The sequence below is a fragment of the Hylobates moloch genome, unplaced genomic scaffold (genome assembly GCF_009828535.3).
Source record: "Hylobates moloch isolate HMO894 unplaced genomic scaffold, HMol_V3 SCAFFOLD_5, whole genome shotgun sequence".
Classification (NCBI taxonomy): Eukaryota; Metazoa; Chordata; class Mammalia; order Primates; family Hylobatidae; genus Hylobates; species Hylobates moloch.
Genome location: NW_026652280.1, coordinates 126,813,880 through 126,840,424, shown reverse-complemented (window position 1 = coordinate 126,840,424; position 26,545 = coordinate 126,813,880). Strand labels below are relative to the sequence as shown.

General features: G+C 38.4%; 1 protein-coding gene and 1 non-coding gene across 7 annotated transcripts in view; both read left to right on the top strand.

Annotated features, from left to right (window-relative positions):
* The window catches only part of SLC35A3 (solute carrier family 35 member A3), a 55,962-nt gene that overhangs the window by 4,404 nt on the left and 25,013 nt on the right, over positions 1-26,545 (top strand). For 5 of the 6 annotated variants that reach the window (XM_032155275.2, XM_032155279.2, XM_032155278.2 and 2 more), the window contains exon 2: positions 20,923-21,127. In XM_032155275.2, the coding sequence (XP_032011166.1) occupies positions 20,941-21,127 (187 nt within the window). In that variant the 5' untranslated portion in view covers positions 20,923-20,940. Of the gene's footprint in view, positions 1-18,286; positions 18,364-20,922; positions 21,128-26,545 lie in introns of those variants that run through there. The other variant, XM_032155276.2, reaches the window with a different exon arrangement.
* LOC116469996 (U6 spliceosomal RNA) lies at positions 4,499-4,601 on the top strand. Its single transcript, XR_004248442.1, has one exon. It is a non-coding gene; the product is annotated as a U6 spliceosomal RNA (small nuclear RNA).

The window sequence follows — 26,545 nt, the reverse complement described above, 5'->3', positions numbered from 1 at the left end:
TGAGACCAAAGGCGTACTTTTATATACTATGGTGACTGACCCTCTAATACTTGGATGTGCTTTTTTGTTTTTTAAATAATTTTTTGTAGAGATGAAGTCTTATTATGTTGGCTTGGCTGGTCTTGAACTCCTGGCCTCAGGCAATCCTCCCACCATGGCCTCTGAAAGTGTTGAGATTACTGGTGTGATCAGTCCATAGACATGCTTAAACACAGGCTTTACTGCAAAGACTATGGGTTTTGACTGAGATAAATCTTGGTTCATGTCTGAGCTCTGACAATTTATGCAAGACAAGCCATACACTTAATATCTCAGAACCTCTGTTTCTTAATCTGTAAAATGAATACCGCCTTTTACAGATTAAATGAGATCTAAATGAGATAATACCTGTAAATCACCTAGCACAATGCCTGATATACTGTAGGTATTCAAGATTCTCTTACTATTTTTACTTCTCTCATGAAGTACAGTTATTACAGTTATTAGAAAACATTTAATGCAAACCAGTTTTGACCTGCATTTGCCTTTTTTTTTTTTTTTGAGACAGGGTCTCACTGTCACCTTGGCTGGAGTACAGAGGCGTGATCTCAGCTCACTGCAACTTCTACCTCCCTGGCTCAAGTGATCTCCCACCTTAGCCTCCCGAGTAGGTGGAACTACTGGCATATGCCACCACGCCTGGCTAATTTTTGTATTTTTTGTAGAGACAGCTTTCACCATGTTGCCCAGGCTGGTCTCAGACTTCTGGGCTCAAGTGATCTGCCCACCTCAGCCTCCCAAAGTGCTGGGATTGCAGGCCTGAGCCACCATGTCCAGCCCCTGCATTTGTCTTTTATGTTATTACACAGAGTTATGAAGAGATCATTCTCCCGCAATAAATATTGTGGAGTTTATTTATTATTTTATAAATTCAATATAGAGTAAATGCTTAATATATGAAAGGTGCTGGTATGGAGAAGCAGGAAATACAGTGAATAGAAGAAGGAAATGTGTATCACTTGTCAACAAATTAGTCTGATAAAATTTATGAGTGCTATTGTAAAAGGTATATGCAAAATGGCATGAGAGTATAGTAGAGTGAAGGATTCAATCTGCTTGGAAGACATATGAAACTTTACTGAAACTTGTATTTTGAGTCCTGTAAGATATGTAGAGGTTCTACAAATAGAGAAGGGAGAAGAGGTGTTTAAAAAGAGGAATATTTGTTCAGTGAATGCATGAAAGAACAAGATTGAGACAGGTAATAGTTTATGGCAGGAAATGTAGGCTGGGACCAGATTATGAGGGCTGTTTTATATGAAGGAGTTTGGACTCTATCCTCTATTTTGTAAGAAGTCAATTAAACTTTACAAACAGGGAAAGGCACAGTGACTCATGCCTGTAATCCCGGCATTTTGGGAGGCCTAGGTGAGAAGATCACTTGCGGGCAGGAGTTTGAGACCGGCATGGGCAATGAAGCAAGACCCCGGCTCTATAAAAAATAAAAAAATTGTCTGGTTGTGGTGGCATGCGGTTGTAGGTCTAGCTACTTGGGAGACAGAGGCAGAAGGATTGCCTGAGCCAAGAAGGTTGAGGCTGCAGCGAGCCGTGATCACAACACTGCACTCCAGCCTGGGTGACAGAGTCAGACTTGGTCTCAAAAAACCACCCCCCCCAAAAAAAAAACAAAAACAGAAGAGATGTGATCAGACCTATGTCTTATTAAGACATCTGCCATACGGAGGCTAGATTAGAGTTGAGAGCATCTAAGCTTGCCCTCTTCAGTTAGGCAGACTGGCATAAGACTTGAACAGTAAATGTAGAACAAACATAATTAATATATATTTATATTCTCTGTAGCTTAAGCTTATAGTATGTGTAAACTTCTAAGACTGTAGGTTTACCTGGAAGTGGTTGCAATTTCATGTTTAGAAAGGTGTTTGTTAAAAAAACAAAACTATACAGCATTTGGATTCGAATATTGGAATCTTGTTCTCAAGGGAAGGTGGTAATCTAACATTATTTAAACACAGTCAGCAGCTAGGATTTTTTAAAGTTTGAAAACCTTTGACAACAAAGGAAGATAAATCATTCTGTAAAGGCATATGCACCGTAAGTTTATCACAGCACTATTCACAATAGCAAAGACATAGAATCAATCTAGATGCCCATTATCAGTGGTGAACTGGACATAAAACTATGGTACATATATACCCTGGAATACTATGCAGCTATAAGACAGTGAGACTATGGCCTTTGCAGCAACATGGATGGAGCTGAAGGAAAGCAAATTAATGCAGGAACAGAAAACTAAATACCGCACGCTCTCAGTTGTAAGTTGGAGCTAAACATTGAGTACATATGAACACAAAGAACAGGACACAGTAGACATTGAGGTCTATTTAAGGGTGCAGGGTTGGAGGAGGGTAAGGATTGAAAAATTGCCTATTGGGTATTATGCTGATTACCTGGGTGACAAAATTATCTATACACCAAACCCCCAGGACACACAATTTACCCATGTGACAAACGTGCATACCTACCCCTTACCTTCAATCTAAAATAAAAGTTGGGAAAAAAAAAAAGAATGTTTGTCAGTTGTCAGACCACAAATCCATAAAAACTGCTCATTCTGTATTGTTTTAAATTATTTTCACATTAAATTTTTTAAAATCATTTATGAATGCTGCAAAGAAAACTATTTTAAGGCCCCTCACCATTCAGGTTTATCCTCAGGCTGAATAGCTAAACATTGTTCTCAATTACCCTTCTATGCTTTATTTATTTAAGGCAGGGTCCTACTCTGTCACACAAGAAGGAGTGCAGTAGGCCCGGTGCAGTGGATCACACCTGTAATCCCAGCACTCTGGGAGGTGGAGGCGGGCAGATCACCAGAGGTCAGGAGTTTGAGAACAGCCTGATGAACATCGCGAAACCCCGTCTCTATTAAAAATACAAAAAAAAAAAAAAAAATTAGCTGGGCGTGGTGGCAGGCGCCTGTAATCTCAGCATCTCAGCTACTCAGGAGGCTGAAGCAGGAAAATCACTTGAACTCGGGAAGTAGAGGTTGCAGTGAGCCAAGATCGCACCATTGCACTCCAGCTTGGGCGACAAGAGTGAAACTCCATCTCAGAAGGAAGGGGGAAAGGGAGGAAAGGAGGGAGGGAGGGAGGGCAGTGATGTGATTATAGCTCATTGCTCCTGAGCTCGAGCCATCCTCCAGCCTCAGCTTCTCGAGTAGCTGGGAGTATAGATAGGCACACGCCACAACATCCGGCTAATTTTTAAAAGTTCTTTGTAAAGACAGAGTCTGACTATGTTGCCCAGGCTGGTCTGGAACTCCTGGGCTCAAGGGATCCTCCCACCTTGATCTCCCAAAGTGCTGGGATTATAGGCGTGAGACACGTGCCTGGCCTTTGTATGCTTTAATACCTAAACATTTGAAAAATCATTGGAAAATGCTAGAACCTTGTAATGTTAGTGCGTGGGGAGCAACTCTATCTTAATGAGTAATTATATTTTACTTTCTGCATATAGATACGTTTCAGTTGGCACGTTTTGATACATGTAGTAGTATATCTGAGATTGAGCAATAAATTATGTTTAAAGGAGTCAACTTGAATAGTCTAGTATGGACAGGGAGACTAAAATTGGGAAATTTTTTTCTCTAGCTTATAAGCTTTATATCTGATTATATGTTATTAATATTTCAAGTTATAAAAACAAACATACTGATGAAAATAGTGACAATCTGTACTGTTCTGCCTTTTATGTCCTTTTTTCCTCCTACCCATACCTATCTGTGTCTTTTAAAACAGCAAAGAGGCCGGGTGGAGTGGCTCATACCTGTAATCCCAGCACTGTGGGAAGCTGAGGCAGGAGGATGGCCTGAGCCTGAGACCAGCCTGGGCAACACAGGGAGACCCCATCTTTACAAATAAAAAAATATTTAAAAAATTTAGCTAGGTGTGGTGGCACATGCATATGGTTGCAGCTACTCAGGAGGCTGAGGTGGGAGGATAGCTTGAGCCCAGGAGGTAGAGGCAGCAGTGAGCTGTGGCATGCCACTGCACTCCAGCCTGGGGAACAGAGTGAGACGCTGTTTCAAAAAATATAAAATAAAATAAGAAAATAAGAAATAAAATAATAAAACAAATTGATGTTTTCCAAACTAAGCGGTAGTAGAAGAATTTCTTTGTAACACTGGCCAAATCCTTGTTTTTTCTATGGAAATGTTACGGTTAAACATTTAGGTTTGTGAGCAAAAAGTGGATGGGTCAGTTTTCTATGAGAAGATTACTAGAGTAGTTTCTCATTCATTTAGTATCTTTGCTGTTACTGAGTCCAGGATATATTTTAAAAAGTATTTATTGAGTGCATACTGTGTGCAAGGAATTGTTCTATGTACTCTTCAGTAAACCAGTTTTCCTAATAATTAATTTTTTAAAATATAGCAACTTAATTTCATCCAGTCTTTCTCTGAAACATATTTAACGCTTTCTTCTGGAATAGACATAGAGTGTTCCCTTTGGCAGCACATATACTAAAATTCGAACGTTATGGAGAAGATTAGCATGGCCCTTGCTCAAGGATGTTACACAAATTCTTGAAGCATTCCGTTAGGGAAGAAAAAATAGATGTAGAATTGGAAACATTACATTTAAAAAATACAGACTTAGATCCTCATATTAATTTCTTGTGACTGCTGTAACAAATTATCACAAATTTTATGGCTTAAAACAACAGCAATTTATTCTCTCACAATTCTGGAGACCAGAAATCCAAAATTAATATAATTGAGTTGAAATCTAATTGTCAGCAAGGCCTCACTCCATCTGGTTGCTCTGGGAGAGCATCCATTCCTTTCCTCTTCCAGCTTCTGTTGGCTGACAATATTCCTTTGCTTGTGCCTGCATCACTCTCATATCCAAGGACAGCATCATCAAATCTCTCTCAGCTTCATCTTTATATTGCATTCTTCTCTTGTGTATCTGTATTCTCCTTTTCTTTCTTTTCTTTTTTATTTGAGACAGAGTCTCACTCTGTTGCCCAGGCTGGAGTGCAGTGGCGTCATCTCGGCTCACTGCAAGCTCCACCTCCTGGGTTCATGCCATTCTCCTGCCTCAGCCTCCCGAGTAGCTGGGACTACAGGCGCCCGCCACCATGCCCGGCTAATTTTTTATATTTTTAGTAGAGACGGTGTTTCACCATGTTAGCCAGGATGGTCTCGATCTCCTCTATCCTATGATCCGCCCACCTTGGCTTCCCAAAGTGCTGGTATTACAGACGTGAGCCACCGCGCCCGGCCTCCTTTTCTTTTCTTTTTTTTTAAATTTTATTATTATTATACTTTAAGTTTTAGGGTACATGTGTACAACGTGCAGGTTTGTTACATATGTATACATGTGCCATGTTGGTGTGCTGCACCCGTTAACTCGTCATTTAGCATTAGGTATATCTCCTAACGCTATCCCTCCCCCCTCCCCCCACCCCACAACAGTCCCCAGCGTGTGATGTTCCCCTTCCTGTGTCCATGTGTTCTCATTGTTCAATTCCCACCTATGAGTGAGAACATGTGGTGTTTGGTTTTTTGTCTTTGCAATAGTTTGCTGAGAATGATGGTTTCCAGTTTCATCCATGTCCCTACAAAGGACATGAACTCATCATTTTTTATGGCTACATAGTATTCCATGGTGTATATGTGCCACATTTTCTTAATCCAGTCTATCGTTGTTGGACATTTGGGTTGATTCCAAGTCTTTGCTATTGTGAATAGTGCCGCAATAAACATACATGTGCATGTGTCTTTATAGCAGCATGATTTATAATCCTTTGGGTATATACCCAGTAATGGGATGGCTGGGTCAAATGGTATTTCTAGTTCTAGATCCCTGAGGAATCGCCACACTGACTTCCACAATGGTTGAACTAGTTTACAGTCCCACCAACAGTGTAAAAGTGTTCCTATTTCTCCACATCCTCTCCAGCACCTGTTGTTTCCTGACTTTTTAATGATGGCCATTCTAACTGGTGTGAGATGGTATCTCATTGTGGTTTTGATTTGCATTTCTCTGATGGCCAGTGATGATGATCATTTTTTCATGTGTTTTTTGGCTGCATAAATGTCTTCTTTTGAGAAGTGTCTGTTCATATCCTTCCCCCACTTGTTGATGGGGTTGTTTTTTTCTTGTAAATTTGTTTGAGTTCATTGTAGATTCTGGATATTAGCCCTTTGTCAGATGAGTAGGTTGCAAAAATTTTCTCCCATTGTGTAGGTTGCCTGTTCACTCTGATGGTAGTTTCTTTTGCTGTGCAGAAGCTCTTTGGTTTAATTAGATCCCATTTGTCAATTTTGGCTTTTGTTGCCATTGCTTTTGGTGTTTTAGACATGAAGTCCTTGCCCATGCCTATGTCCTGAATGGTGTTGCCTAGGTTTTCTTCTAGGGTTTTTATGGTTTTAGGTGTAACATGTAAGTCTTTAATCCATCTTGAATTAATTTTTGTATAAGGTGTAAGGAAGGGATCCAGTTTCAGCTTTCTCCATGTGGCTGGCCAGTTTTCCCAGCATCATTGATTAAATAGGGAATCCTTTCCCCATTGCTTGTTTTTGTCAGGTTTGTCAAAGATCAGATAGTTGTAGATATGCAGCATTATTTCCTTTTCCAGGCCGCGTGCGGCGGCTCATGCCTGTAATCCCAGCACTTTGAGAGGCCGAGGTGGGTGGATCACCTGAGGTCAGTAGTTCGAGACCACCCTGGCCAACATGGTGAAACCCCGTCTCTACTAGAAATACAAAAATTAGCCGGGCATGGTGGTGCAAGCTTATAATCCCAGCTGCTCAGGAGACTGAGGCAGGAGAATCGCTTGAACCCAGGAGGCAGAGGTTGCAGTGAGCCGAGATCACACCATTGCACTCCAGCCTGGGCAAAAGAGCAAGACTCCATCTCTCTCTCTCTCTCTCTCTCTATATATATATATATATATATTCCAGCTTTATTGAAGTGTTTATATATGTATATGTATTAATTAAATATTTGATGGCTGATTTCCATCTGGAGAATTGTGTGATAACTGTATTTTTTTTTATTTCTATCTTCAATCTTCTTAGTTTTGAATCTTTACTAATGATTAGTGCCTGTAGACCCTACCTGGCTTTTACACAAGTCTCTGTTCTTTGTAGAATATCTTTAACTGTTGTAAGTGGTGGGAAGTGACCATAACAGAATGAGGTAGAGCAGAATTGCATGAGAGTGTGGGGAAATGGGAGGATGGGAAGAAGTAAGTTCATTTTTACATGGCACCACACATTGAAAGGAGATCTTAGAGATATTAAGTCGTTTTGTTTTCCAAATCAATGCATTTCTGTATAGAGTACAATAGTGCTGAACGATTTTTATCTAAACATTAGAATGCAAATAGGTTTTATATTTGTATAGGTAAAGAAATATCTGAATACTCTTGGTTTTATTTGAATCTAGGAATGGAAATTTTGCAGCCTATGAAAGAACAAGTCAAAAATGGATACTACTGTAACTTACGTACGGGTGATATTTTCTTAGTAAACAGTTACCTGACACCTTAAGGAAGAAAGAAAAGGAGAAACAATGAAAAGCTGTTTAACTTAGAATGTGATAGGAGCCTGTAAGTTATGAAGAGTTGGTTAAATGTTATTGAGCAAAATTTTGCTTTTCTTAAGCACTTAAGAGGGAAATAATTTAGGGGAGGCTATTGTTTCTATCATAAAAATTGAGTTTATTATATCTGTAGTGTAAATTACTTTCTACTCATTTCTTTGATTTATATAAAAAAGGTTTTTGGATTTTCCATGAGATTATTATGGATTTCAAGTACAAGATATTGTTGCTCTTCTTCTTGAGTACTGTAGCTACTTCTGAGGTAGTTAGAAAAGAATATATACAAATACCAGTGTCAAAAGTTAAATCAATTGTGATGAATTTTGTCATTATTTAGCCTGTAATGATAGGTTATGGTTTTAAAGTTTTGGCATCATGGAAGATAATGGACAAAAAATTTCAACTGAGCTCAGCATTTCTGTATGTATATACTTTTTTCTGTTGATTTATTTGGAAAAACCTTAAAATGTTTGTTTTTTACCCTAATAGTTGTCTCTGACCAGTGTATAATGTGACATATTTGCATGGCACTTTGTAACTTGTGTGTTTTCATATATACTCTCTTATGTCATTAACCTCTAGTAGACTGATATTGTTACTAAGGGAGTATAGTGTTTAGAAAATGTAAATATAGCTTACTCTAAAAATAATAACTTAGGAATTTAGCCCTTGTTTTTATAATAGAAGGAAAACTGACTTACAGAATATCTAAGATAGTAGGTAGTCTAAAAATGTATATGAATTTTATTTTATTTTATTACTTATTTATTTATTTTTGAGACAGAGTCTTGCTCTGTTGCCCAGGCTGGAGTGTAGCGGCGGGATTTCGGCTCACTGCAACCTCCTTCTCCCAGGTTTGAGAAATTCTCGTGGCCTCAGCCTCCTGAGTAGCTGGGATTACAGGTGTGTGCCACCATGCCTGGCTAATTTTTGTATTTTTAGTAGAGACGGGGTTTTGCCATGTTGACCAGGCTTGGCTCGAACTCCTGGCCTCAAGTGATCCATTCACCTCAGCCTCCCAAAGTGCTGGGATTACAGACATGAGCCACTGCACCCAGCCTGTATATGAATTTAGTACAATTTTAAAACATTGACTAAACATTTAGTTTTTTAGGACTTTTAGTGGCTGGAGACATATCAGCAAAATACAGATATTGTCTCAGAATGATAAGCTTTATACACAGACTGAAAAAGGTATACAGACTGTGAGCCTCTGGAAATAAGTCTGTAGTAATACTGATTTTAGGGTTTACCTACACCTACAAGGATGTATTCTTTCTTTCTTTTTTTTTTGAGACAGAGTCTTGCTGTGTTGCCCAGGCTGGAGTGCAGTGGCACAATCTCAGCTCACTGCAACCTCTGCCTCTTGGGTTCAAGTGATTCTTGTGCCTCAGCCTCCTGCATAGCTGGGATTACAGGCGCGCACCACCACGCCCAGCTAATTTTTTGTATTTTTAGTAGAGACAGGTTTTGCCATGTTGCCCAGGCTTTGAACTCCTGAGCTCAGGCAATCCGCCTGCCTTGGCCTCCCAAAGTGCTGGAGTTACAGGTGTGAGCCACAGCACCCGGCCTGTATTCTATTTTTGAAAAGGTATATAAATTATTAGTATATGGTGTTTTGAATATTTTAGAACTTGGTGTAGATCTGTAATGCAATTAATGAAGATATAAATAATTTATCAGTATCTCATTAATTTGAGGATGGGGTGGTAGTAAGTGTGCATTAATGAAACATATACATTATATAATGTGTATATATATATATATATATATATATTTTTTTTTTTTTTTTTTTTTTTTTTTTTTTTGAGACGGAGTCTCGCTCTGTCGCCCAGGCTGGAGTGCAGTGGTGCGATCTCGGCTCACTGCAAGCTCCGCCTCCCGGGTTCACGCCATTCTCCTGCCTCAGCCTCCCGAGTAGCTGGGACTACAGGCGCCCGCCAACACGCCCGGCTAATTTTTTGTATTTTTAGTAGAGACAGGGTTTCACCGTGTTAGCCAGGATGGTCTCGATCTCCTGACCTCATGATCCGCCCGCCTCGGCCTCCCAAAGTGCTGGGATTACAGGTTTGAGCCACTGCTCCCGGCCTATAATGTATATTTTTTAAATATTTAGACCTGTAAAGTAACTCATAATTGGCTGATAAAACTTTGTAAAGCAATGATCTTTGGGAGCTGCTTTAATAAAAATGAAGGTAACTAGCAGATCACATATATTTAAACTATAGATTTTAGTGTGTTTGAAAATCTTTTTCTCTTAAGAGTATTAAATAATTACTGAAAATATCTTTGAACATGAAATAAAGCTAATATTTTTTGTATAAAATGCAAAAGTAAATTCTAACCAAGCCATCATCCAAACTCATTAAATCCAAATGAATGGAGTTTAGATGAAATTTTCTTGTATATTTTCCCCCAAGAGGTGAGAAGAGATTTAAAAATAATAAAACTCAACTTTATAAATATCAAACTTCCAAAAATTTAGAGGAGAATTAGTGATTAGAAAGCAAGTTCAAGATCTATTAGGGTGACAAACAAAACCCTGAAATATTTTTTGGGCACAGGACTGTAAAGGATTTATAGAAGTGCTAGCAATGTGATTGCTGTATCAAATCAGTGTGATTGTAATGTCTACACTCATACCCAAAGATTATAATTATGGATCATTATAATAATTATACAATAGTTGATTATTATATGTTATATTTTACTATATAGATATACTCAACGTTTACATTTTACAAATTTATGTGGAACTTTTAGGAGAAAAAGTTGAAATTAGATTAATAGAATTGTGTGTGTGTGGGGGTGTGTGTGTTTCAGAACTGGAGGGGAGTGGGATGAAGAGAAGTTGGATAACGGCTACAAAAATACAGTTGGGGGCTAGGCGCGATGGCTCATGCCTGTAATCCCAGCACTTTTTGGAGGCCTAGATGGGCAGATCACAAGGTGAGGAGATCGATATCAACCTGACCAACATGGTGAAACCCCATCTCTACTAAAAATACAAAAAATTAGCCGGGCGTGGTGGCGGGCACCTGTAATCCCAGCTACTCAGGAGGCCGAGGCAGGAGAATCTCTTGAAACCGGGAGGCAGAGGTTGGAGTGAGCTGAGATCGTGCCACTGTACTCCAGCCTGGCGACAAAGCGAGACCCCGTCTCAAAACAAAACAAAAAAACAGTTGAATAGAAGGAATAAGTTTTAGTATTTGATAATACAATAGGGAAATATATTATTATTATTTTTTTTTTCGAGATGGAGTTTGCCTCCCAGGTTCAAGCGCGATTCTCCTGCCTCAGCCCCCTTTGTAGCTGGGATTACAGGCACCCACCACTACGCCTGGCTAATTTTTGTATGCTTAGCAGAGACGAGGTTTCACCATGTTGGCCAGGCTGGTCTCAAACTCCTGACTGCATGATCCGCCGGCCTTGGCCTCCCAAAGTGCTGGGATTACAGGCATGAGCCAAGGTGCCCGGCCTTATTTTTTAATTTTATTTTACATTTAATTAATTATTTTACATTTTAAAATAGCTAGAAGAATTGTAATGTTCTCAACATAAAGATTAGTTTGTTGGATATCCCTATTAACCCTCATTTAATCATTACACATCATATACATGTATGAAAATATCACATGTACTCCCAAAAGAAGTAGATCTGATATATTGGTTAAAAAGTACAAAAACAAGAAATAGAGGGGGCCTGAGAAGTCATATGAAATATTAAATTTTTAAAAATAGGATAAAAACACTTGTGGCTAAGCCGGATAATTGATTCCCCTGGGGGGAAGAGGTAGAGTTGTAGATTAAAGGGGCCTTTGCATCCTCATAGCTTAGCTTCCATTTAGGAGTGAGAACATATGATGTTTGGTTTTTCATTCCTGAGTTACTTCACCTAGAATAATGGTCTCCAATTCCATCTGGGTTGCTGTGAATGTCATTATTTCATTTCTTTTTATGGCTGAGTAGTACTCCATCGTATATATACCACAATTTCTTTGTTGATTAATAGACATTTGGACTGGTTCCATATTTTCATAATTGCAAATTGTGCTGCTATAAACATACGTGTGCAAGTGTCTTTTTCATAAAATGACTTTTTTTCCTCTGTCTAGATACCTAGTGGTGGGATTGCTGGATCAAATGGTAGTTCTACTTTTAGTTCTTTAAGGAATCTCCACATTGTTTTCCATAGTGATTACACTAGTTTACATTCCAACCGGCAGTGTAAAAGTGTTCCCTTTTCAACACATCCATGCCAACATCTATTTTTATTTTTATTTTTTGATTTTGGCTTTTCTTGTGGGATTAAAGTGGTATCACATTGTGGTTTTGATTTGCATTTCCCTGATAATTAGTGATTTTGGGCATTTTTTCGTGTTTATTGGCCATTTGTATATCTTCTTTTGAGAATTGTCTGTTCATGTCCTTAGCCCAATTTTGGATGGGATTGTTTGTTTTTTTTTCTTGCTGATTTGCTTGAGTTCCTTGTAGATTCTGGATATTAGTTGTTTGTTGGATGTATAGATTGCAAATATTTTCTCCCACTCTGTGGGTTGTCTGTTTACTCTGCTGATTATTTCTTTTGCTGTGAAGAAACTTTTTAGTCATCTATCTTTGTTTTTGTTGCATTTGCTTTTGGGTTTTTGGTCATTAAGTCTTTGCCTAAGCCAGTGTCTAGTAGGGTTTTTCTAATGTTATCTTCTAGAATTTTTATGGTTTCAGGTCTTAGATTTAAGTCCTTGATCCACCTTGAGTTGATATTTGTATAAGGTGAGAGAGGAGGATCCAGTTTCATTCTTCTACAGGTGGCCAATTATCCCAGCATCATTTGTTGAATAGGGTGTCCTTTCCCCACTCTATGTTTTTGTTTGCCTTGTTGAAGATCAGTTGGCTCTCTATTCTGTTCCATTGGTCTTTGTGCCTATTTTTATAACAGTACCATGCTGTTTTAGTGACTATGGCCTTATAGTATAGTTTGAAGTCAGGTAATGTGATACCTCCAGATTTGTTCTTTTTGCTTAGTCTTGCTTTGGCTATGCAGGCTCTTTTTTGGTTCCATATGAATTTTAGGATTGTTTTTTCTAGTTCTGTGAGGAATGATGCTGGCATTTTGATGGGAATTGCATTGAATTTGTAGATTGCTTTTGGCAGTACGGTCATTTTCACAATATTGATTCTACGCATCTGTGAGCATGGGATATATTTCTATTTATTTGTGTCATCTATGATTTCTTTCAGCAGTGTTTTGTAGTTTTCCTTATAGAGGTCTTTCACCTCCTGGGTTAGGTATATTCCTAAGTATTTTATTTTATTGTTTTGCAGCTATTGTAAAAGGGGTTGAGTTCTTTATTTGATTCTAAGCTTGGTCACTGTTGGTGTATAGCAGAGCTACAGATTTGTGTACATTACTTTTGTATCCTGAAACTTTGCTGAATTCATTTATCAGTTCTAGGAGCTTTTTGGATGAGTCTTTAGGGTTTTCTAAGTATACAATCATATTATCAGCAAACAGCCACAGTTTGACTTCCTCTTTATCAATTTGGATGCCTGATTATTTTCATTTTGAGTTTATTCTACTGTTAGGCAGAATAGTAAATTAAATTTTAATTCTTTATAGGTAATCTGTTACAAATGATCATTTGTTTGCATATATTCTAATTTTTTTTTTTTTTTTTTTTGGAGACAGGGTCTCACTCTGTTGCTCAGGCTGGAGTGCAGTGGTGCCGCCATGGTTCACTGCAGCCTTGACCTCCCGGGCTCAAGTTATCCTCCAACTTCAGCCTCCTGAGTAGCTGGGACTACAAGCATGCACCACCATGCCCAGATAATTTTTGTATTTTTTAGGAGAGACATGGTTTTGCCACGTTGCATAGGCTGGCCTCTAACTCCTGGGTTCAAGTGAGCTGCCTGCCCCTGCGCCTGGCCATATTCTACTTTTCAACTTTTAAAAACATACATTATAATAAATAAAGAGCATTAATAATAACTGGATTATTATGGTGAATGTTTATATTGATGTTTGGAAATGGAAATGCAAAATTTTCAAAGTATATCCTGACCTTTAATTTTTATTTATTTGTTTATTTATTTTTTGATTTTTTGAGACAGGGCCTCTCTTTGTTACTCAGGCTGGAGTGCAGTGGTACACAATCTTGGCTCATTGCAGCTTTGACTTCCCGAACTCAAGGGATCCTTCCTCCTCAGACCCCAACAGCTGGGACCACAGGCACAGGCCACCACGCCCAGCTAATTTTTGTATTTTTTGTAGAGACAAGTTTTCACCATTTGACCAGACTGATCTCTCACTCCTGGAGTCAAGTGATCTGCACACCTGGGCCTCCCAAAGTGCTGGGTTTACAAGCCTGAGCCACCACGCCTGGCCTAAATTTTCACTTGAAAAGAAGTTAGAGCATTGCTGTTATAATAGGAACATTATGGTCTTGTTTGCACAGAATAAACAAAAGACTTCCTTGAACAGATATGAAATCATTGTTTGACATTTTCCAGGAGAATTAGATGCCTCTGCCAAATGTAAGTTGCTGGAAACTTACTCTCCTTCCATATAGAGATAAAGGCACCAGGATGTCCTGGAATTTTACAATAGCATGTAGTGGGAGCCAGGGAGCCTGAAATAAGCTATATAGGCTGGTGTCTCCAGTTACTAGTAGTGACCTTGAACAAATCATCTACTTCTCTATTCACTATTTTCTGCATTTTAAAGTGAAGAAATTATATTAGATGATTTCGAAAACATATTATACCTCTAAAATGTTATAATTTTATTTCACATTGGACAAAATTGAGATAGATGATTAAGAAGTCTATGTATTCTTTCCTCTAATCTTGATCCTCTATTTGTAACAGAGATATATTATTCAGTTTTTGTCTCTGAAAGTCAAATTAAATGCTTAAGATAGTTTTTTCCAATAATTATAATCTATGTATATTTAATGGTGAGTATACATATTTTACCATTAAAAATTTTATCCTTATATTCATAGTGCTGCATTGTTCGTATTTGGAGCATATTCAGCTGAGGGTAGGAATTGCTGAATTTAGTAAGCTAGACTTAATGCTTTTAGGAATAGATCTCTCTGTAACTATGGTACTTAGCCTAATGTAGGCATGAAATAATGATTGTTGAATCTGTTTGAATATATTATATATATTACAATAATTAGGAGTTAAGGATCATATATATACAACCATACCTAAACCATGGTAGCTTGGTTGTAGCAACCTGGTAGCTTGATAGCTTGGGTTGTGAGAGCTCTAAAGAGATATACTATAAACAGGGTTCACATTTGAAAAAACTTAGGTAGAAGTTGGACTCATGGAAAAGATAGAGGTGGGGTGAAGAATAGACCAACAGAATGTTCTTAGAATTAATCTAAAGAAATCAGAGCTAGAGCCAAAGTTGTGAAGAAAGCGTGGTTAGGAATGCTATTATTTGGAATGTCCTCAATCTTTAATTTTTTTAAATCAACTTTATTGAGTTGTAATTTACATACAATAAAATGTACCCATTGAATAAAATGAACCATTGTACCCCTGAATTGTAGATTTAAACAAAATCCACAATTCAGTGAATTCTGATAAATAAATTCAATCATATAACCACCACACAGTATTTCCACCACTACCAAAAATTCTTTGCTGTCCCTTTGCAGTCAACCCTCAACCCCAGCCCCTATCTATAGGTAACCATAAGTTTGCATCTGTCACTATAGTTTAATTTTGCCTTTTCTAGAATTTTATATAAATGGAAAGATAAAGTATACAGTATACTGTTTTGTTTTAATTTTTTTTGTTCAGTATGTTTTTTACTTTTTTTGGGTGCTTTAGTGTGGCAGTATTTTATTCCTTTTTATAGCTGAGCATTATTCCATTGTATGGATATACCACATAGGATAATTTATTCAAATATTGATGGGCATTTGGAGTATTTCATTTCTCATGTTACAAATAAAGCTCCTATAAATATTCATGTACAAATATTGTTGTGAACATGTATTTTCAAATTTCTTGGGTACATCTAAGAGTGGAATTGCTAGGTCATATGAAAAGATTATTTATTGTTTTCTTCCTTCTCTTCCTTCCCTTCCTTCTGTCCCTCCCCTCCCCTCCTTTTCCCTCCCCTCTCCTCCCCTCCTCTCCTTTCTTCCCTTCCTTTCCTACCTTCCCTTTCTTACCTGTCTTTCTCCCCTTCCCCTCCTCTCCCCTCCCCTTCCCCTCCTCTCCCCTCCCCTTCTCTCCTCTCTCCTGTCCTCTTTTTGTTTTTATTTGAGAGGGTCTTGCTCTGTTGCCCAGGCTAGGATACAGAAGTTCAATCGTAGCTCACTATAACCTCAAACCTCCTGGGCTCAACCATCCTCCTGCCTCAGCCTCCTGAATACCTGGAACTACATGCATGTAGCACCAAACCCAGCTAATTTTTTTATTTTTTGTAGAGATGGGGTCTCAATATGTTGCCCAGGCTGGTCTCAAACTCCGGGCCTCAAGTGATCCTCCAGCCTCAGCCTCCCAAAGTGCTGTTTTCTTTTAATAAGGAATTAATAAACTTTTTCAAAGTGGTCGTACCATTTTACATTTTCACTAGCGATGTTGAGGGCTGTTTGCTCTAAATCCCCTTTAACACTTAGTTGTATCAGTTTTTAAAATTTAGCCAGTCTAATAGGTACATAATGGTATTTCATTGTGGTCTTAATTTGTATTTCTCTAATGACTGTGATGTTGAACACCTTTTCCTATGCCTATTAGTCACTCATTTGTCTTTCTTGATAAAATATCTTTTTTTGTTTTGTTTTGTTTTGTTTTGTTTGAGATGGAGTTTTACTCTTGTTGCCCACACTGGAGTACAATGGCCCAGTCTTGGCTCACTGCAACCTCCATCTCTCGGGTTCAAGCGATTCTCTTGCCTCAGCCTCCTGAGTAGCTGGGATTACAGGCACCCGCAAGCATGCCCGGCTAATTTTTGTATTTTTAGTAGAGGTGGGATTTCATTATGTTGGCCAGGCTGCTCTTGAACTCCTGACCTCAGGTGATCCACCCACTGCGGCCTCCCAAAGTGCTGGGATTACAGGCATGAGCCACCGTGCCCGGCTGGTAAAATATCTTTTGCCTATTTTTAAATTGGATTGTCGGTCTTTGATTTATTATATTATTAAAGTTCTGTATATATTCTGGATATATTGTCAGATACATGTATTAAGAATATTTTCTCCCATAATGTAGTTTGCCTTTCATATTATTTTACAGTATCTTTGGAAGAGCAGTCTTTAATTTATTATTGTTTTATTTTATTGAGGCAGAGTCTTGCTCTGTCACCAAGGCTGGCGTGTGGTGGCATGAACATGGCTCACTGCAGCCTTGACCTTCTGGGCTCAATTGATCTTCCTGCCTCAGCCTCTTGAATGCTGGGACCACAAGTGCATGCCACCATGCCTAGCTAATTTTTTGTAGAACTGAGGTCTCACTTTGTTGTCCAGGCTGGTCTGGAACTTCTGGGCTCAAGTGATCCTCCTGCCTCAGCCCCTCAAAGTGCTGGGATTACGGGTGTGAGCCACTGCACGTGGCCCATTTTTTAATTTTAATGTGTCTAATTTATCCATTTTTTTCATTTATGGCTTGTGCTTTTTGTATCCTAAGAACTCTTGGCCTATCTCTACATGATTACAGTTTTTTTCCTATGCTTTGTTATTATTGAATATTTATAGTTTCAGCTTTTGTAATGGCTATATGATCCATTTCTAGTTAATATTTGGTGTGAGAAAGTTAGGGGTAGAGGGTTATTTTTTAAAAAATACATATATCTGGTGGGGCGCGGTGGCTGAAGCCTGTAATCCTAGCACTTTGGGAGACCGAGGCGGGCGGATCATGAGGTCAGGAGATCGAGACCATCCTGGCCAACATGGTGAAACCCCGTCTCTACTAAAAATACAAAAATTAGCTGGGTGTGGTGGCATGTGCTTGTAATCCCAGCTACTCGGGAGGCTGAGGCAGGAGAACTGCTTGAACCAGGGAGTCAGAGGTTGCAGTGAGCCAAGATCGTACCACCACACTCCAGCCTGGTGACAGAGCAAGACCCCGTCTCAAAAAATAAATAAATAAATAAAAATACATAGATCTCATTATTCCAGTCCAGAACTATTTGTTGAAAAGACTATCCCCTTTTTTTCTATACCTTTGTCAAATATTGTTTGACAATATTTATGGTTTAATAGACTGAATATTTGTGCTCTTCTCCCCTCCGTCCCCTGCCTCCCCAAATTCAGATGTTGAAATCCTAACTCTCAATATGAGGGTATTAAGAAGTAGGGCCGGCCGGGCGCGGTGGCTCACGCCTGTAATCCCAGCACTTTGGGAGGCCGAGGCGGGCGGATCACGAGGTCAGGAGATCGAGACCATCCTGGCTAACACAGTGAAACCCCGTCTCTACTAAAAATACAAAAAAAATTAGCCGGGTGTGGTGGCGGGCGCCTGTAGTCCCAGCTACTCGGGAGGCTGAGGCAGGAGAATGGCATGAACCCCAGGGGGCAGAGCCTGCAGTGAGCCGAGATTGCGCCACTGCACTCCAGCCTGGGCGACAGTGAGACTCCGTCTCAAAAAAAAAAAAAAAAGAGACCCCAGAGAACTCTCTATTTTCTGCCATGTGAGGATACAATGAGAAGACAGACATCTGTGAACCCAGAAGAAGGGCCTCACTAGAACCCAACGATGCCAGCACTCTGATCCAGCCTGCAGAACTGTGAGAAATAAATTGCTATGTTTCTAAGCCACCCAGTCTATGATACTTTGTTACAGCAGCCTAAGCTCATAAACATATGGATCTAAATCTGGACTATATTCTGTTCCATTGATCTATGCTTCTGTCCTCATGCCAATACCAGGCTTTGTTTTTTTGTTTTTTTTGTTTTGAGATGGTGTCTCGCTCTGTCGCCCAGGCTGGAGTGCAGTGGTGCAATCTCAGCTCACTGCAACCTTTGCCTCTGGGTTCAATCAATTCTCCTGCCTCAGCTTCCCGAGTAGCTGGGATTACAGGTGCCCACCACCATGCCTGGCTAATTTTTTGTATTTTTAGTAGAGACGGGCTTTCACTATGTTGGCCAGGCTGGTCTTGAACTCCTGACCTCGTGATCTGCCTTCCTTGGCCGCCCAAAGTACTGGGATTACAGGCATGAGCCACCGCGCCCAGCCACCAGTTTCGATTACTGTAGTTTTATAGTAAGTCTGGAAGTTTGGTAGCTTAAGCCTTTCAATTTTGTTTTTCTTTTTCAAAATCGTTTTGGTGGTCTACGTCCTTTGTACTTCCATATGATTTTAAAATAAGCTTGCTTGGTTTTTATTTGTTTGTTTACCAAAAAAGCCTACAGCGATTTTGTTCAGAATTGAATTGCATCTTCAGTTAAATCTATGACAAAGGATGTGATCATCACTAGGAAAGCAGTCAGGTATTACACACTGCATTAAGTCCTTCCTTGAATTCAAGTAAGATCTGATAGATCTTTTTTTTTTTTTTTGAGACGTAGTCTTGCTCTGCCGCCAGGCTAGAGTGCAGTGGCATGATCTCGACTCACTGCAACCTCTGCCTCCCGAGTTCAAGCTATTCTCCTGCCTCAGCCTCCCGAGCAGCTGGGACTACAGGTGCGCGCCACCACGCCCAGCTAATTTTTGTATTTTTAGTAGAGACAAGATTTCACCATGTTGGTCGGGCTGGTCTCAATCTCTTGACCTCATGATCAACCTGCCTCAGCCTCCCAAAGTGCTGGGATTACAGGCGTGAGCTGCTGCGCCTAGCCAGGTAGATCATTTTTATGTCCACCCTGGTAATGGTGGTTGATAGTGTTCAGATTTTCTATATTCTTACTGGGTTTTCTTTTTTGTTGTTATTTTACTAATTACTGAGAAAGGTAGGGTAAAAATCTTTAATTATGACTGCATTTACCTGTTTTCCCCTTTAGTTATGTTAGTTTTTGCTTTATGTATTTTGAAGGTATGTTATTAGGCACATATATATTTAAAATGGTTATATTTTTCTAATGTATTGACCCTTTTATCATGATGAAATGTCCTTCTTTGATTCCAGAAATAAATCTTATGTAACCCATTTTGGCTGATATTAATAAAGTTTCTTTAATTTTTTTAGTCATTTTTTTCATGATATATCCTTTTTTGTCCTTTTACTTTTTAACCTATATATGTCTTCATATTTAAAGTAAGTCTCCTGGAGTAATACTGAATTGCTTTAGGGAAAATATAGGGATTTTGAATTAGTATCATTGGGGGAAGCTGGGTGAAGGGTACATATGAACTCTTGTAAATTTTTTAAACTATAAGAGTCTAAAATTATTTTAAGTCTTCATAATTGCTTGTTGCTGCATTTTTAAGATAGCTTGCTTGAAATTCTTTTCTGACTATTGCAACAACTGTGTCATCTCTGCATTGTTGTCTGTTGGTTGTCCTTACTCATCCAAGTTGAGACCTTTTTTCTGTTTGTTGGTATAATAAATATATTTACTTTGGATTGTTTCCTGAACTTTTTGCATATTATATTACGAGACTCTGTTTCCTATTTAAATCTTCTATGTTAATAGACAGCCACTGGGGAGGGTGGAAAAGTACTGCCTCCTTGCAAACATTTGCCTTCTATAGGGCAGGAATGATCAGCAGGGCTCCGTCCCATAGTTTCTGTTGCTGTAACCCCTAGTGGGAAGGGGAAGGGCCACCACCTCTGCTTTCATTGGTTCAAGATGAAGATGGTCAGTAAAGTTCTTTCTTGCTGATTACACAGTAACCAGTTGAAAAGATTTTATTCTGAAAGACTCTTGCCTTCTCAGGCCTTTGGTTAGAGAAAGTATGTTTTTCTTGGGGCTTTTGTTGTTGTTGTTCTTCTATGCCTTTGAGCAGTTTCAGGTTGTGCGCTGCTGTAGCACCCAAAGTAGATTATATCTGTAGCAAAAAAAATCTCTAGGGAATTCACTGCTGAGTCATCCCTCAAGATCTGATGTCTCTAGCCAATTTACCTTATTTTCTTCACCTTCCTGAGTCTTCTGGTAGTTGCTTTTTGTTTCCAATTCAAGGTTTTTGGTTGTAATTAGCAGAAAGAATAAGGTGGAGTGTGCTTATTTCATCTTGTCTGGAACAAGAAGTCTCTTGGTTTCTGTTTTTTTTTTTTCTTTTTTCTTTTTGGTGGCAGGTGGAGGAGAGACCTGCAGGCCCTCTCCCTTCTCCCTCTTGGTGTTTTTTAATATGCTAGTTTTCATATGTTGTAATCTTATTTATTTGCCCTGTTTATTTTGTTTTTCAGGCAAATGAAGATAAAACAATGTCCGCCAACCTAAAATACGTTTCCCTGGGAATTTTGGTCTTTCAGACTACCAGTTTGGTTCTAACAATGCGTTATTCCAGAACTTTAAAAGAAGAAGGACCTCGTTATCTATCTTCTACAGCAGTGGTTGTTGCTGAACTTTTGAAGATAATGGCCTGCATTTTATTGGTCTACAAAGACAGCAGTAGGTATCTAGGTTTTTTGTTTTTAATCAATGCAATTTATTTAGTTTGCATATGTATATATTGGTAACTACACATTTGCACTCTTGCATTGTCGAATGGCCTAGTATGAAGAATATTTCAATATTTTAAACATTTTCTTAAGACATTTTAAGTCTAGTAATAAAGCCATTTTATTTAAATCTGTATTATGATTCATATCTTCTGGTTAATTCTGTAAATTTAAAATAGTTTCTTGCATTTATAATAATTTAAGAGTAAATTTTATAAATCTGTTACTGTTAGAACTTTAGAAGAATCATAATAATTTTTTTTACTAATGTAAACACCTATTTATTTGCTTTATTGATTAGTCCAGCAGTGACTAATTTTATATAGTTTTTAAAAATAGTTCTATTGAGATAATTCATGAGCCATATAATTTATGTGTTTAAAGTATATTACTTAATGGTTTTTGGTGTATTTCAATTCTAATTTTTTAAACCTGTGGTAAAGTATATACACATAACATAAAATTTGCCATCTTAACTATTTGTAGTGTACACTTCATTGTCATTACTTTTACAATGTTGTACAACAATGACCACTGTCCATTTCTAAAATTTTTTTTATCACTTTAAACAAAAACTTTGTAACTGTTAAGTAATAACCCCCATTCTCCCTTACCCACAGCCCCTAGTAACCTCTAATTCACTTTCTGGCTCTATGAATTTGCCTATTCTAAATATTTCATATAAGTAGAATCATGTAGGCCGGGCGCGGTGGCTCACGCTTGTAATCCCAGCACTTTGGGAGGCCGAGGCGGGCGGATCACGAGGTCAGGAGATCGAGACCACGGTGAAACCCCATCTCTACTAAAAATACAAAAAAATTAGCCGGGCGTGGTGGCGGGCGCCTGTAGTCCCAGCTACTCGGAGAGGCTGAGGCAGGAGAATGGCGTGAACCCGGGAGGCGGAGCTTGCAGTGAGCCGAGATTGTGCCACTGCACTCCAGCCTGGGCGACAGAGCGAGACTCCGTCTCAAAAAAAAAAAAAAAGTAGAATCATGTATTTGTCCTTTTAGGTCTGGCACTTAGCAAAATGCTTTCAAGATTTATTCACGTTGTAACATGCATCAGAACTTTACTCCTTTTTATGGCTGAATAACATTCTATTGTATGGACGTAGCACATTTTGTTTATTCATCCATGTGTTCATGGACACTTGGGTTGTTTCCACCTTTTGGCTATTGTGAATAATGCTGGAAAGAACAATGAGTAATGCTTCAGTAGATGTACAAGTATCTGTCCGAGTCCCTGTTTTCATTCCTTTTGGGTATATATTTAGGAGTAGAATTGCTGGGTCATATGGTAATTCTATGTTTAACTTTTTAAGGAACCATCAAACTGTTTTTCACAGTAACTGGACCATTTTACATCTCCACCAACAAAGTACGAAGGTTCCTGTTTCTTCACATCTTCACCAGCACTTAATATTTTGTTGTTTTTTTCTTTAAATAGCCATTCTAATAGGTGTGAAGTAGTTTCTCATTGTGGTTTTGACTTGTGTTTCTCTAATAACTAATGATGATGAATTTTTATGGATTTTTTTTTGGCTTTTTGTGTATTTTCTTTCTTTTCTTTCTTTCTTTCCTTCCTTCCTTTCTTTCTTCCTTTCTTTCTTTCTTTCTTTCTTTCTTTCTTTCTTTCTTTCTTTTTCGTTCTTTCATTCTTTTTTTGAGACTGAGTCTCACTATGTCGCCTAGGCTGGAGTGCAGTGTCACGATCTTGGCTCACTGTAACCTCCACCTCCCAGATTCAAGCAATTCTCATGCCTCAGCCTCCCAAGTAGCTGTGATTACAGGTGCGTGCTACCACACCCTGCTACTTTTTGTATTTTTAGTAGAGATGGGGTTTCACCAGGTTGGCCAGGCTGGTCTCGTACTCCTGACCTCAGGTGATCTGCCCACCTCGGCCTCCCAAAGTGTTGGGATTACAGGAGTGAGCCACCACACCTGGCCCTTTTTGTGTGTTTTCTTTCAAACTACATCTGACATGACTTGTTAAAAGACTGAATATGTGAAAGTCAGAAGAAAGGAGGAATCCAGCTTGAGGAATAATTGTTAGGTTTTTAGATTAAACTATTGGGTGAATGGGTGCTGCAATTAATGATATATATAAATAGATTGGGGGGAATTAAAGCTGCTTTTTGCATCATGTAAGTTTCAGACAGCTATAAGGCATTCCCACTGAGATGTCAAATAGTAGAATCTATGCGTATAGAGCTCAAGAATATGTCACTTTACATTTTGCTTTAAAGTCAAGGATTGAATGAGATAACCTAGTGTATACTAGAAGAGAAGAAGGCCAAAGGCTGAACTCTGTTGCATTCCCAATATTTAGAGGTCAGATTCCACACGAGGAATCAGCAAAAGAAGACAGAAGCAAAATAGAAAGATAAATGGAAACGTAATAGCCAAGCTGAGATGGTAGTGTTTTTGCTGCTAAGGTATAAATGAGCAGAAGTATTCACTGCATTTAACATTGTGGAGCCAAAGATATCTTTGACACAAATAGTTGCATTGTAGAGAGATGTGGTGAAAATGTGATAAAACCAACTTTCAGTGAACCAAAGCATCTATAGACACACCATACAGAAAAACAGATTCCAGGTGGATTAAAGATTGACATTTAAAAAGCAAAACTTTATGACCTTACTATTGTGAATGATTTCAAACAACATACAAAAGGCACAAATAAGACATAAAGGAAAAAATAGATAATTTAGTGTATATTAAATTGAAAAACATCTGTAAATCAAATCAAGAAGACAAGTCACAAATTAAGAGAAGATATTTATATCACTTGTAACCACCAATAATTAATATCCAGAATTACAATTACTCCTACAACTCAATCAGAGTTAATAGAAACTTAATAGAAAAGGGGGCAAAGGATATAAACAGGTAATTCACAGAAGAAGAAACCTGCATGGCAGATACATATGTAAAAAGATGCTCAACTTCACTAGCAATCAAGGAAATCAGATTAAAACCACAGGACACAATTTCACTGCCCTCAAATTGGCAAAAATAAAAAGTCTTAATACCAGGAATTGGTGATTATTTAAAAATTGAATTTAAAAATTAAAAAATAATCAGGTTTGGTGCACACCTGTAGTCCCAGTTACTTGGGAGGCTGAGGCAGGAGGATTGCTTAAGCTCAGGAGTTGGGATCTAGCCTGGGCAACATAGCGAGACCCTCATCTCTAAAAATAAAATAACATAAAATTAAGGTAATATTTTAGTTTTCTTTTCTGGTAAAATTAAGAAAAAAACCTTTTGGTAACTTTTATCTTAGTTAAGAATTTTTCAACTATTTTTTTGCGTTGAGGAGAGGGTGAGTACCAGGTAGCAATTTTAAAGTTTTTTTTATTTCAAAAAACTTTTCATAATCAAAGTTTTCCTATTTTATATTGAGAGAAAAAATTGTCTAAAGTATTATTATTGGTAAATAATTCTAGGGTTCCTTCGAATTAGAATAATTAGAATAATTCTAGGCTCCTTAGAACCCTAATTCTAGGGTTCCTTAGAATTTCTCATTTTTTTGAGGAGTTTATATATATATCTCTAAAGGATCTTTGGCTATTTTTCGTGACTGATACCATGAGATTGGCCAGCTCAAAGTTCATTTTCAATCCCTTTCTCCCTTTCTTGGCTCTAATGTGGAGGAAATAAAGGAAAAGACTTCCCAGCTTCCTTGCAGCTATGGGTAGTTATGCAACACAATTCTGTTCAATGAGAACCAAGAAGATACCTGCTAAGCTGCTGTTTCCTCTCCTTTTTTTGCTGCCTGAAACAAGAACTAGAGATGCAGCAGTACTTTGATGACCTTGTTGCAATAATCACGTAGACAACAGATGAAAAGCAGGAAGATTAAAAAGCCAAAATATATACAGTTATATATGTTTTATATGTAGTTTTATATATATATATATGGATCTTAGAATAGTGCTTAGTTGATATTATCACATACCAGGCACATTTCGGTTTCCAAAAATTGGACATGTATTAAGATCTAATTTTTTATATATATATATATATATATATATATATACACATATACACACACACATATATATTATTTTACCATCCAGGAATTTTCTCAAGGTTATATTGCAGAAATTTTTAAAGCCTGTTATTCTACTCTAATGCAGTTGTTTTGTTTTTCTGCTATGCTTTTTTTCTAAGTATGCCTCTCTTGGACATAATTTTAATAATTTGCAATATGAAGTGACACAGGTTTAATTTGTAGCAGCATTGTATTAACAGGAAAGAGAGAATCCTGCTGTCTCTTTGATAATCCAACTGAACCTAGAATATTGATTTCAGCCTGTTTATTGCCAGAATGGGCTGCAGTGGTTAGAGGATTTCCAACATAGATACTGGAAGGTCTTTAAAAGATAATGCTGTATGAGAGATTCATGCAACCAAGAAGGGGCTGGTTCCTCATAACTCTGAAATCCTCTGGCTCCAGCTTTCTCTTTTTTTCCTCTCCTGGTTGATGGCACCTAGACCCATTAGTGGCACCACTTTGAGTTTTCTTCAGTCTCAATGTTGCAGTCAGGGTGGGAGAAGTGGAAGAAGAAGCCTTCTTCCAGATCACTGGTTGGCAGCCTGTGCCAGAGCTAATCTGGTTTGTTTTCAAGCCAGTGACAGTCACATTTTTTTTTTTTTTGAGATGAGGATCTTGTTCTTTTGCTCAGGCTGAAGTGCAGTTATGCAATCATAGCTTGCTGCTACTTCGAACTCCTGGGCTGAGTTGATCCTCCTGCCTCAGCCTCCTGGATAGCTGGGACTACAGGTGCCACAACACCCAGCTAATTAAAAACTTTTTTTAAAATTTTTTTAGAGACAGGTTCTCATTATGTTGATCAAGCTGGTCTTGAACTCCTGGCCTCAAGCAATCCTCTCACTTTGACCTCCGAAGATGCTGGCATTACAGACAGGAGCCACCGTGCCCAGCCTGACAGTCACTTTTAGGAGTGGGTTCATTTGCTTCCAGCATCTACCTTCCCACTTTTCTTAGAGTCCTTTGTCCACCCCAGGGACTTTTCCCCTCCTTTCACAGCTAGACACTTTGGCACCCTTTGCAACTTGCTTGGTGCAGGGTTGCCACAAACTTTCAATTTGGAAGAAAATGCAATATTTGAAAAGTGTAATAAAATGAAGCATAATTAAATGAGGTATGCTTAAAGAGAGAGAGCACCTGCGTCCCTGAGTCTCTATAAAAGCTTTAAGTCTGGACTCACCCTATGTTTGACAAATCCCTATGGGTTGAACTAGTGTTAGTTGGGTTTTCTGTTGTTCGCAACCAAACCTATTCCCTAACTGATTTACCTTCTTTTTATGATTAAAATCTTCACAATTACTAATTGGCATAA